This window comes from Teleopsis dalmanni, chromosome 1, assembly GCF_002237135.1.
Source record: "Teleopsis dalmanni isolate 2A chromosome 1, ASM223713v2, whole genome shotgun sequence".
Lineage (NCBI taxonomy): Eukaryota > Metazoa > Arthropoda > Insecta > Diptera > Diopsidae > Teleopsis > Teleopsis dalmanni.
Genome location: NC_051846.1, coordinates 158436658 through 158450804, shown reverse-complemented (window position 1 = coordinate 158450804; position 14147 = coordinate 158436658). Strand labels below are relative to the sequence as shown.

Here is a 14147-nt window from a genome sequence, read left to right as displayed (position 1 = left end):
GTTTATTATTATAAAAGTGTGTTAATTAGTTTTCATATACTACTATATAATTTATAATACTACTATATAATTTTGTAATCACCCATGTTATTGTTACTTAAAGCCTAACTGGTTAAACAAAATGTATTCCAAAGTAAACAGAACGTAGTCAAAATATATATACGTTGTGAGGTCATATATTGACCATTACATTGTCAATGTGGTAGATCCACCACATACCGTAATTCTGTACTCTCAAACGAATTCAATTGGTTTTCAAACCTATTCAAACTTTAATCAAAATCTTTCAATTGAATGACTAAGTTTATCGAAAGGATATAAACAAGTCTCTCCAAAGAGGGTGTGTTTTAATCTCTATACCACATATTGATGTTAGAGAGTCGGGCACACCATTCCAACGAATGTCGGTCTGACGGTACATAAAGCAAAGAAGAAAAAGATATAAAGGAGAGGCAATGCTTTGGTTTATCGTTATTTAAGATCACCGCAGATTCCATCGAAACTGTACATGAAATTATTAAATATCAACCAATATCATAATTGAAATTCATGGAATTATAACTGTTTTTTTAAAAAACATCAAATTATTGCCAAAATTTAAACATTTCGGATACCAATTAGTGATTAAAAATAAGTTGATATGCAATAAACTACAGAATTTCTTAGAAATCTAAATTCAAAGAATATTATCAAGAAGACCAAGACTGACAAATTATTTCTTTACAATATTACGAAGGCGATTAAACAAGATGTTTTTAATATATTCAAGAAACAGAACACCATTTCTACCTTCAAGTGGAAATGGTAAGACGAGCAAAAATCCAAGAAGTCTTGGTTAGAAAAGCTTAAAGTTAAATCAAAGTTCATGTGCTTACACGATTTCTAAGACATAAACAGTTTATTCCCATTTTAAAGCTTTTTAATTATGTTATTTATATAGTAATATTATTAATGCACAATTCTGTTTTCTGTTCAGTGCATCGAAGATCTCTGAAAATCGAATAGAAAGATATAGACTGTGTTACCCATTTTTAGACTAAATATCATATTTTAATTCTTAATCACTTCTTGTCCTGATTGTTAACGGGCGACTTTGTCGTTTTCAAGAAACTAATTCACTGACTAATTGAAAATGTTTAGGAACATAAAACTCATCTAAAACACTTGTACCAACATCCTAAAGAATAATGTAATTATTTATATAAAAGAGTCAACTATTTGACCACTGACGAATGAAAAATGTTTAGGAACATAAAAATCATCCAAAAGCCTTAACCGGTACCCTAAAAAGCAATCTGACTGTTGATATAAAAGTCTCAACCATTCGCCCTCTAAATGGTCAACCTTTTACAATGAAAAGCTAATGATGTTTTGGATTCAAAACTATTTTCTTATTCATAATGAGTTTATGCCGAGCGATATATATTTTTAAATTGTTTTTGGTAATTGATAAACCATAATTAATTTTGATAATTATTCTTTTTATATAAAATGGATATCTCTATAGCTCTAAGAACCTGTATCAATAGCTTTTTAAATTTTTAACAAGTTTTAATCGAAAATTAATTGTAATTTTTACTTCCCTCTTATATAAATAAGAACAAATTTAGATCAGTATTAAAAATACAACCCTAGTACACGCCACCACAAGTTTGATGAAAAATATCTATAAATATCGAACTTTTCGAAAGGTGTCTCTAGAACACATTGCTATTAAAACACTTATTTTCTTTTACTAAGCCATATTTATAATATATTTTTCGTTTTATTATTTATATATTTTTATTAAAATTTTGAAAATAATATTATTTTCAATCATACCGCATATTTTAAATAGTTTCTTTTCGTCATAAAGACGTGCCACTCTAGGCAAGAAAAAATTAACATAAAGGCATAATATTTAATTTGCTTACTCTACTAAAACTATTCTAATTACAGACGACGAAATATAATTAATAATGAAGTTAATTAATTTCTATCTAATTTATTCAGTACACTTCCTACTTATTCCTTACCTTAAACTACAACTTACAACACAATTTTGAGGTCAAGGAAAAAATCCTAATTGTTTCAAAACATGTGCCGAATTACTAATAAGTTCAGTTTTAAATCTCCAAATATTCGCATCTTCCACCGGGTCGTTAAGCGTTTCCATGATATCAGGCTCTCGATAATGTTGCATTTGTCCGATGGTGTAGTTAATATTATTTGCAAAGCAGCACTGCTCATAGTGAATTGCGTAGTGATTATGAAGTGCAACCACATGCTTAGTATTGTGGAGGCATTTTGTGGCTAAGCCAATACTTAAATGATCCGCCACACGTTTGACATGTTGCAGCATATAGAAATATTCGGGCACTTCCAAGGAGTAGGGAGGACTGTCAGGATAACGCGGGTAATATACGTTTTGAAAGCAATAACTTGCAAAATGTTCACAATTTTTATCCTTTTCAGCTTCAATAACTTTGACAAGTTGATGCCAATTCGTCAGATTGCCAAGCGGCATTATCACTTCATCCACATCAATCACTGCTACAAATTTGTACTTGTAAATAGTGCGATAAAGACAATCGTTGAATGGCAATAATTCATTTAAAATTGTATTCAAATAGTTTGCTTTGTTCACTTCATGTTGCATATTTCTTAAATTTGGTTCACCACGTGCAAAAGTGAAAGGACTAAGCCTTACTAGTCCTGTCTCCTCATAGTAGTTGAGCACCTTACTCATATTCGGATGTAATTGCATATTATATAGAAAGATTTTTTCTGCACCCATAATACGCATCAGTTCCAACCACTCTACTAAACGTGCAGACATATCCTCATGTGGGAAGTATGAATTTTTCACACATATAGTAAAATTCCCTTGTGTTTCGTTATCCTGCAGATCTTCAAAAACAACCTTCACATTATTAGTGGCAAGATCACATTCATTAGCAACGAGAGAAACCGTTTGCGGTACCAATTGTTTCACGTCATCGGGTATAAAGCAACTTATTAAATGTGGATAGAGGTGATGTGGTGATGCTCCCCATTCCTTATACCATATCATTTTATATTCCTTGACTGGTACTATGACCGGTTGAGTACGCTCTTCGTACCACAATTGACAGTAGTTCAGCGTATAATTCTCATAACGATTTATCATCGACAAGACACGCACCATTGGCGTGTGCTCTATTGTGGTACGTTTGTCGTAATAGGCACCGAATATTTTGAAAGACGAATTGCCATTATCGTAGGATTGATAATAAGTGTTGTGAAATTGTATATCAAATAGATGTGGATATTCCGCACATGTGGCATTTAAACGCCCACTACCTGCTTTCTTTTGTAAAAACTGTAAGTGTAAAGAAGGCAACTCCTTCGCGATTGAGGCATACATTTGCGTTTCATTTGGGGCTAAAATATTTGAATTTTTTATTTATGCATTTGTATTAGTTTTCCAATGATTTTCACACTTTACCTTTTCTAGAATCGAGTAACAATTTTTCTGGAATTATATTCTCTTCGATTATTATAATACTATTATTTATGATTAATATGCTTACTAAAACCACATTTAATATTGCCACAATGCACAAAATCCGGTAAACGCGTTTATTTAACATTGTGCGGAACTCAAAAACTCATTGGATGGAAATTCCCTATTGTTTTAAATTCAATAATTTCAATAATTTTTCTTTGAGATATTTTCAGAATAATTTTTAATTTCACGCGATAGTCACGACTTCTCAGTATGAAGTACAGAACGCTAAAGTGTCTACCGTGTACTAAAATAGTTGAAGGTTTGCACTAACTTTGATTGCTTAGTATCGCACAGCGCCGTATGTACATTTATCTTGTCACTTTTTTTACTATTTCGATAAGCATTCATTGGAAAATAATTTCTAATACCAATGATTAGCTTTATTAGCGCATAATATGAGTGTCTATCTATTTCCATTCATTATCTTAACCTGAATTTTAGTATACAATTGAACCTTTGACAGAAATGTTGAGTTGCTTGCCAAAATTAATAATTAATAATTGATTTATAGAGAAAGGTCCGAACTGGTGTTTTGCGCAAAAATTCTTCTTCTCTAAAATTACATCTCTCGGAAGAAACGTATACCGTATACATGGATTACAAGAAATATCCCCTATTTGTATGCAGTCTATAATATAATATCAAATAGATGAACTCAAAAAAATTGCTTTGTATTACAAGAACATATATACTAAGAATGTTTCTGTGATGGTTTCTGAGACAGTGTTTTTCTAAAAGTCTGGCAAAAGATAATTAATTTTTATAAATAAAGCATGAAACTGTCCATTCATTATTTGATTTAAAACTGACAAACTATTAGTCGATTCTATACGTGTGAAAAAAAATACACAATAAATTTTAAAGAAAGCTCCGACACTACATTCACTTTAGATATATAGTTTTTGGTTACTCTGCACTCAAAAAAATAATTTGGTTGATCTAACTAAATTTTAATTAAACCTTAGAACAAAATATTCTTACTCGACGCATCATGTTGATATAATCATACCATATGTTGATTCTTATAACTTCTTTACCACATGAGGTAAAATTTCTCTTACAAAATGATCAAGTCAATTTAACTAGTATGCGATTAGATCATATTTTTCTGAGTGTATATAATCGTATCTTGCTATTCGTTTAAAATAAAAAAAAAATGCATCTACCCTCATGTAGTGCTCTTATTTTTAAAATACGTTAACGTCAAACCATGGACCTAAGTGGCCGCTTTAAAAACTGGATACTTTCTGTTAATTCTACAAATCATTCTATCCACTCTATCTAAGCACCAATAGCTATGCTTTTCGGTTATTTTACATAAAAGAGTTTGGTTTTAAATACTCACTAGTTCGATCAATATCTTTTAAGTTGTTTTCGCCTCCTCATCATTGTAGTGGCCATATATGATACTGCGCTACACGATTTTAAGTCATTGGGTTCCTTCCTAGTACAGCACTCAGACTATGTATCATTGCGTTGCATTCTCTACATTCGAAGAATACGAGATATATATCCTCAATAATGTTTCTGCAATATATATAGTATATCACTGCTGTGGCTTACTTATTGTTATGTATGTATATAGAATTCAGCAATCATTTTCTTTATCTATGGGACTACAGATGAAGCGATTTTAATGTTAAAATCGTTTGATAACTGTTTCTGCACTGAACTGGTTGAGATGACGAAGGTGGATTTTTTGGATTTCCTTAGCTTTATCTGGAAGACTAAATAACCAAAGAGAGATAATAGTTGGAGATGGTATTGTCTAGTATAACGCAGTTCTCCCAGGCAGTTTTAGGTACATTACAATAGGCAATGATGTCATCGACTGGAACTGCTGACAGTTGTTTTAGCACGCGTCCTCTTCACCAAATCAATCGTACTTAATATAGTACAAGATACTTATGTTTCTTAAGATTAGCATTTAAAACTCATGGAAATAATTTTATTGTGTGAACAATTTTTTTATAAAAACTGAATCATCATATCCTAATATCCTACTTCGAATATTGTTCCAGTTAATGTGGAAAGTAAAAAATCTGTTGCTTTCTATTGTTGATCTATTGTTATTATATACTTTGTTAGTATTATTGCTCTTTATTCAAATCCTTTATCCATTTAACAAATGTGTCTAGCGAATCAAATTGCCGACGTTTGGATGTACCGATCGCAATCAAGAAGTGCAAGAGGAGCTAGGTTTACAATATCTTAAAAGTTATATATAGAATATTTGTTATTCTTTATAAAATCTTTACACAGATCTATTAAAGAATGTATCCGCCGAATCAAACTAGTCGATATTTTGCGTTAACAGATTGCAATCATGAAGTTCAAGAGCAGCTATTTATAGAATATTTGTTCGATATTTCAATCTCTTGCGACACAAACAACGAATAGTTCATTAAAAGTATTTTATTTGTCTATAGTTTCACATATGTTCATTGTGAAGAAATCGTTGTTCGAGAAGAAATTGCCTAGAAAAAATTGTAAATGATGCGCAGACACTTACTGATAAAATGTTGGAGTTTATAGGATATGTTTTCTCTAAGTTTTCACATCTTCCAAGAGAAGCATTATTATAGTGCTTGTATTCAGAATTTTTGGATTGGATTATATATGATCCATATGTAGGATGATTTAGAGAAAGGAAAAGTAAAAGAAAGAAAGTATAATTTTTCCTAATGCAATCGGTTGAATGTAAAGATTCAATTTAAATGGTATTTAGATCAACATTTCAGGTGTGGCGAAACGCAAATAGTAAACAATTTAATATTAATAGATATAAAAGCGATATCTTTTAATTTATTTATTTATAAAAACTAGGGTGGATACTTACATGAAATTAGAAATAAGTTTGTTTGCTTACTTAAATGTGTTATCGGGCGTTATTCTTAGAAACGCGTAATCACTAAACACAAAGCAACGAGTATCAGTACTTCAGTCGCTGCTTATCCACAATTTGATCGCAAAATATTACTAATTTATCAAATTTTGCTTTGATTTTTATGACAATTTTAAAAAAAAAAAATATTGTTAAGTAATTTTTTAAAAGCCATGGAATCCCCTGTAGTAGAAAGTACTTTATTCACTGTTAGTAGAAATATTTATTAATTAATTTCAATTCTTACTGTTGTCCTCATCTACTCATGGAGCATAGGACATCTAAACGTTTCGTTCATCGTGTTGATATTTCGGTATGAATTTAGCACCTCCATATCCGTTGTGCCAGCTGGAGTTTATGCAGGGAGATTTTTGAAGTTTACTCGATTACCCCATGTAGACAGATTTCCTTTGGTATATGAAACCATGCCTAGACATCATGAGAAATTTAGGAAACGTCAGATGTTAGAAATAGGCTTAAAGATTGTAAACTTTTTTAGTGGGTATAAAAGACCTGTTGGCTTCTAGAATGTTAAGCTTTACATTTTTTCTGTTATCTATTATACGATCTTTGTACTTATAGAAATGTTGATTAATACTTTTAGGGAGTCAGAGATTATCGGTCTATGATCAGTAATTTTCTCATAAAACTTGACAAGCCCATATATGCATGAAGGTCTTTAAATCATATACCCTAATTTTATCAAGACCATTACCTGATATAGTAAGTTGCCTTTGATCATTTATTTAATTTACTACTGGCTACTGATCTTAATTAACTACTGGCTTGTATGTGATCTTAGTATGTGGCTCTCCAAACATATCGTATATTATGATTTCATTGAGACCGTTTTCTGTTTCACGATAATTTCTGTATAGAATCTATAAAACCTAGAGCTTTAATTAGAAGGAGCACGGTTAACCAAGATAATAATAGACATTGATATTAAGACAGAATAGGTTTTGTGGTATACTTACTGATCTTTTGCACAACGCTTTATTGCATTATTTCACACATTTTACTATAACTTTAATCACCCAATGTGTGTATTTTTTATATCATATCATAAAAAACTTTTTCTAATTATATGGGAAATTAATTACTCTTCTCAATAAACATAAGTTAATTGCATAATGGCACTAAATCATTTATGTGTCAACAGCAAACTTAAAATTCGACATGATTTAATGTTTATAATCAAAGATATGAGTATGTCATAAATAAATTTAACTTTCCTCAAACTAATTATTCAATGTAGTAACATCGGAAGTACTTTTTTCTTGCTTAAAATTAATTTTAATAAAATAAAAATTTAATACTCGTAATCATAAATACGATTTTGTTGCGATAAAAAGTCTGGAGCGCCCTCCATACAGTGCCTTTGTCAGTTTTTGAATGAAGGCGTACCGTGTAATCAATATAATCTTATCATAAGTAGAAATAATTATCGTTATAAATTCACTTTACTTTTATTCAGATTATGATAAAATTTATTCAAGCCAATATTAAATACATAAATATATATATATGTAATAAATTTTAGGTAGCGGCACCTGGCGTTGACCTGCGTAATAATTTCGTAAAACATGGGAATAACTATTTATATGAAACGATGGATGTAACAGCTGTTAATCTCATTACTTTATGAGATCACTATATGTTTTGAGGTTGTAACATCGTCGAATTTGTATGACAACCTTATGCCTGCAGTATTTCTCTATTTTTAGACTGCCATTTTTCGAAAAAAATTGCTAAATTGTTTGGTTGGATTTTGTATGAAGCAACAGGCTTTGGAACTATAAATTTGAGGTTGCAATGTGGAATTACTTTTTGGCAGTTTGTTGTCCAAAAATATTAACTAGAAAATCAGATAAAATTATTCCTTTGACTGGCATGGCCTTGTAAAAATTTTTAAGGGTGACATTAATTCGAAGCAAGATTTTTGGAATGAGTCAGTATAGTATTTGTTCAGATTATATTCTGGATACCTGTTTTACTTCATCTTTCATCGAAATCATGATAAGATCAGGATGGATTTGGATCTTAGTTATGTACCAAGTAATATTTACCATTTCTTTTAGAGTTTTTCACTGTAAAATTTTTAGAATAAATTTATATTCGTTTAAATTCTTTTCTGGCTACCTCTTTTTACAGTGTTTTTAATCGGAACTATGATGACGTCACGATGGTTTTGAATATTAGTTGCATACCATGGAGCATTTACCATTTTTGGATATTGAGGGTGTGACCCATAGCTGCATACCGTAGTTCCAAACTGGCTTAAGCATAGAGAGAGTGTGTTTGCAAAAATCTTGGCAAAGTTTTGGTAGTATAGATTGCTAGTACATAGTAATGAAGGTATATTGTTAGATTATATAGTCTTAAAAAAAAAAATTAAAACAAGTGTGTATGTATTCATATCTGTAGTTTAAGATATGAGTGATGTAATTTATAAACTTTTTCCACTTCCTATACTTGGTGGCACTTCTAAATAATAAATATGGCATTAAATAATAAATTGAACATATTTTAATTGTTTTAATAAAATAAAGTGATTGTAATTTTTTCTAATTTTTTTATTATTCAAATCAATATTTGACTATTTTCATTAAATTAAAACAATAATTTATACTTGCTTGATTGATTTTACCAAAACAAGTGTTTCGTACTAATAGCAAAACAATAATCAAATAAATTTGTAATAACATAATTAATTCTTGTCATTTATTTAATAAATTTGATACAAGTTTTTCATTCAAGAATATATTTAAATACATTTTTGTATATTTAAGTACATATTTACATAAGTACATAAGTTAAAATATGTTATCAAAACATTTAAGTTAATTAATTACTTCACGTAAGGTTAATGATAAAGTCTTAAAAAAATTGGTATATATATTATTATAGTTCAAATGTGGTTTTTCATTAGAAGAAAAAAAAATTGCTATCTCTACAAAAATGATTGACAACATAACAACAGTCAACAACACCTGAAGTTTCTCCAAAATTGAGAATTAATTTTTTTACTTTGTAGCAGCATTAGAGATCCATGTTAAGATAAATTATTATCGAAATTTTGATACCGTGTACAGCGGTACATGGTAACCGTTGAGGTTTCTCCTATCTATACATTTTTTCATGCAATATAAAACCAACATTTTTCATTGATAATGACAATGAAACTACACATTTATTGCTCATTAATCGAACTCATCACATGGCACTTTTCAAAGGAATTCAATACAAACGCTGCACTTAAAATAATCCATAAACCTAACAAAGCAATGTTTGTATGTAAAAATAAATAAATAAACAGATGAAACCACATCAAATAAGCTATAACTCTAAATTTATATTTCCCTTTGAAATATGAACTAAAACTCTCAACATCACGCATATGAGATCATTACATATATTAAATCACTGAAGTCAAAAAATGTTCTTTTGGATTGAAAGCATAATTTGTGTAATTTTACCGAAATATAGTAACCACTACGAATTACTCTAATCCTTGTTGCATAGCAATGCATGCGAATTATGTCCTTTGGCGTAGTCCACGCTCTAACCACGCTCGTCATACATATCGATATGTCGTCTATTGAATTGACAATAAAGCAAGTAAACTAATTATATTGATATTAAATTGCATGAGTGCTCACCCAAAACGGTTTAACTAATACGCTGTCAAATCTGCATGCCTGTGTTTAAATGGAATATTTGATATCCGCTGAATTTGGAGTATGTCAAAGTAGCACTTTGTAAACCAAATCCGTTGCCACTGTATACACAAATCCGCCTACGACACGCATATTTGGCGTATTTGGCATATTTGCTGTCGATATGTGATACCACATCGAACCGGAAATAATTTATATATCAAATGATAGATAATAATACTCATAGTTCTGATGTATTGTAATGCAAAAACCGCCACAGGCAGTATTAGCCCATAATAACAGTAGTACTCGTACTACTACTGTGCTGAAAGCGGCTACTACTGTGCTAATAATTACAACAAAAATTCGTTTATTTATCAAGGGAAGTTGGCGCAATTGTGGTCGTTATAAGCTTCCATTTTGTTCCGAAGCAATTCAAAATAATTCCAACAATTCGATTAATAATTTAATCAAATCCCTGGCTTACTCGATACTGAGTGGTCTCATAGTTGAAACGGAACGCATTGTTTTGTAGTGTATGAATGTAATAAATTTTGTATATATGAGATATATTTTGGTTTTGCAAAAATGACTAAATTTTAATATAAATATTTGAATTCCTTTTTATGAAACGAAATTTTTAATGTACTATTCATTCATTTAATATTTGTTTAGATATAAGCAGAAAGGTTGAATTCAATAAAATATTATGGTATTTATGGTATTTATGTTTTAGAATAATAACACATTCACACTGTCTCATTTAAACGGTTTTGCTCATTATAGCTGCCAATGAGGACGATTTACAATACAAAGTGTTTTTATATAAATGAACTCATTATCAATAAATCAGACGAAAATGATCGAATGTAAACCCTAAAAATAAATATCCCACAACGGAAATTACCAAAATTTGAAATATGGTATTTGTCATATATTATCATATATATGGTATTTGTCATATATTTATATATATTACCAATTACCAAAACCCAAAGTGACAAAAGTATTTTTATTCTCATCTTTTTAAAGCATAGCTCGATCGAATTTATATAACACGGATTACAGATAACTAAGACCATCTGTTGAGAAAATGTTGGATTTATTTTTACTACACCATCTATATATACATATATATATTTATATTATATATACATATGTATATTAACATATATGTACATTTTTCTTTACGATTTGAATAAATATATTATTAATATATATAAATGTATATGTTAAATATAAAAATAAATATAAATTAATATATTTTTGGCTCTTTATATATTATAATGCATCTTCCGGGTTCCTATACAAAAAAAAGTCTAAATTCAAAAAAAAAAAGAAATTATAACGAAAAGTTTTTCTAGGAATTATATCGAAAAATTTTTCTAGAAATTAAATTAGTAAAATTGCTTTATATGTATTAAATATTATTAATCGAAAATTGTTTAAGTAAAATTTAAAAATTGTTTTATTATTTTTATTAAAACAAATACTTTTCCAATGAAGTCATACAAATATTAGACCCTGAATTACTTTGCGATACCTTAGAAGTCTTTCATAAGTTAAAATTTTTAAATTCATAAAAATTTGTGCGTAAACTTCAAACAAATTTTATTTTAAATTTCCTTGAATTTTTTTAACTTAAAATTTCCAGCTCTCCTTGGCAACCGAAGTACGTTTCATCGCTTTATTTACTTTTCCACTCGAAGCCGTTTAAGATACTTTTTCATGTGCTCCAATTTAATAGTTTCACGTAACTGCGTTGCTTCGCTAATGATTATTTACGTATTAAGCAAGCAATTCAAGTGCACTTAATATGTTTTTCTGCTTCGTCCTCATCCTTCCAACAACGGGTCCTGGTACTCCGTGGATATCGTTATAAAAGTAGAGTTCGCTGGAGCAAACTTTCTTTGGTTTTACCGCGTAAATGTTGAGGATTAGTATAAGAAATTTTGGTTTTAGGTAAGCTCGGCTAATACCTGTTAAATTGGAGTAGAAAATTCGAAAATTATGCATAGTTTTTAACCTTTGTTGGGTTTGTTGTGGATTTAGTTCGAAATAAAATTAATTAATATGGGTTGGATTTTTTTTAAATATATAAAAAAATATTTAAAATATTTCAATAAAAGTTCTCAACTTCGCAGTATAAAGTATATTGAGTTAATAAAAAATATTTTCTATTGGTTTGAAAAGATAGTTTTGCAAAACCGAAGGATGAAATTAAATAATTTACATATTTAAATTAAATTAAATTATATTAATAATACAAATATTAATTAAAGCACTATAAATATTTTTTTTGTTAATAAAGAGAATGTGCTATAAATGTGTAAGACTTCTTAGAATCCATGTCATCATTGAAAATATAAAAGAAATAATGATATTTGGTATCTAAATTCATTTGTTTTTATTTGCTATTAGTATTTTGTTTTGAAATTATAAATATTTATTGGTAACAAATTTATGAATTAATACCATGGACTACTATATATTTTTTATTGGTTTTATTACTTTTATGGTGTGCTAACGATTATCAAATAATACTGAGTACAGTAACAAATGGCAAATATAGATAAATTATATATCAATTTTATTGTCTTATCTACTGCGACTGTTGGTTATTCACTTCATCGTTATAGATTAGCAATGGAAGTATTGATAATTCAGAATTCTTCATCTAATCTATTTTAAAGAATAATGACGTATGTCATTTGTGGGAAGGAACATGAAGTGAGTTTTAGAGATAAAAAGTTCGTGTTGCTGAACTTCTCATTGTAAACTTGTAAAAATTCTAAAATTAACAAATACAATATTTGTTGAAGAAATCAAGTTTTGAAGTTTTATTTATTTCCGTGATTGTAATTATTGATGACTTACTTAAGTGGACATACTAATTAATCAATCATAAGATTGATTATAATTGTATGAAGAAGTACGTATGAAATGTGTCGGTAATAGATTTTTCAAAATAAATACTTAGTGAACTATATATGTAATATTATGTTGTCACTATAGAACAGAGGGGCAAGTAACGTAAAACTTTCGTAAATAAGAATCTACGAATACAATTGATTAGATAGAGTTTTCTCACTATTACTATCCTTTTCTGTTGGAAAAAGATTTCCTTTTATTGAACCTAAAACTCTTAACAATTTATTATAAATTGAATATAAAATTTTGATGTAAATAGCTTTCATATAAAAGTAGAACTTATGCCGTTTTCTATTGGTCAAGCTGGTGTAAGGTTTTCAATCAAGATTCATGAAAAATAATAATGCCAACTAACGCAACTGCTAATATTTTAGATTACTCTGAAAATATTCGATTAGACAACAAAACTTAACAGATTGAGATTAAAGCTAGATTGAATCCAGATTTACTAAACGAAAATGCCTTTAGAAGTGTTGATCATCGATTTTTCGTTATGTTCAGAAAATCTAATTGAATTTAGTGAATACAAAATTTAAGTGTAAATAGATTAGATTAGATTATACTGGCAGACCAAAAAGACTACGGGTAGACCATTCGATCAGATTCTTATTATAGCAATTGTGTGCATCACTTAGAGTGCGCGTTTTATTAGCGTTATTAGAATTTCAACAAAAACCTCAGGAATGTGCTCCAGTCCGAAAAAACTGACAGCCACTAAGTATTTTTATCCAATTCTCGAGAAAGCCGGGCAATTACAGAGCAGATGCTCTAGAGTTTCCTTTGCATCCGGCTTGTTGCATTTCCTACAAGCATCGTTGTGAATTATGTTTAGTTTGCAAGCATGTAATGCGATCAGACAGTTAACTGTCAACACACCAATTAATGGTTCACAGTTCCTTCATCTAGATGATATAACATCCCTGATGTACTTTTTCCTCGTATATTTTCCTCGTACACATGATCCTAGCTGTTCTACAGGTGGTTAAGTTCCGCCATCTTTCCTTTGCTCTCCTTGTCATGCGCTCATACAGAAGTTTATGTATGTGTTTCAGAGGTCTAAGTACTTCGCTCGTTTGTTCCTCTGAAAGTTTTTTCCTCTATGCCTTTATGACCAGGAATCCAGCACAAATAAAATCTACGGTTG

The 14147-nt window shown here is 29.5% G+C and overlaps 1 protein-coding gene across 1 annotated transcript; it reads right to left on the bottom strand.

The window, feature by feature from the left end:
• Positions 1–2005: 2005 nt before the first annotated feature.
• LOC119668854 lies at positions 2006–3691 on the bottom strand. Its single transcript, XM_038078523.1, has 2 exons — positions 3467–3691; positions 2006–3402 (listed from the first exon to the last, which is right to left on the bottom strand). The coding sequence occupies exons 1-2, from the start codon at positions 3609–3611 to the stop codon at positions 2048–2050; spliced, it is 1500 nt and encodes a 499-aa protein (XP_037934451.1). The 5' UTR covers positions 3612–3691; the 3' UTR covers positions 2006–2047.
• Between the last annotated feature and the right edge of the window lie 10456 nt (positions 3692–14147).

Bases quoted from the DNA above. Each gene is read 5' to 3' on its own strand.
- LOC119668854 (XM_038078523.1), bottom strand. From the start codon at position 3,611: ATGTTAAATAAACGCGTTTACCGGATTTTGTGCATTGTGGCAATATTA. The intron at 3,403-3,466 runs GTAAAGTGTGAA...CAAATATTTTAG, and splicing joins GTTACTCGATTCTAGAAAAG to CCCCAAATGAAACGCAAATG.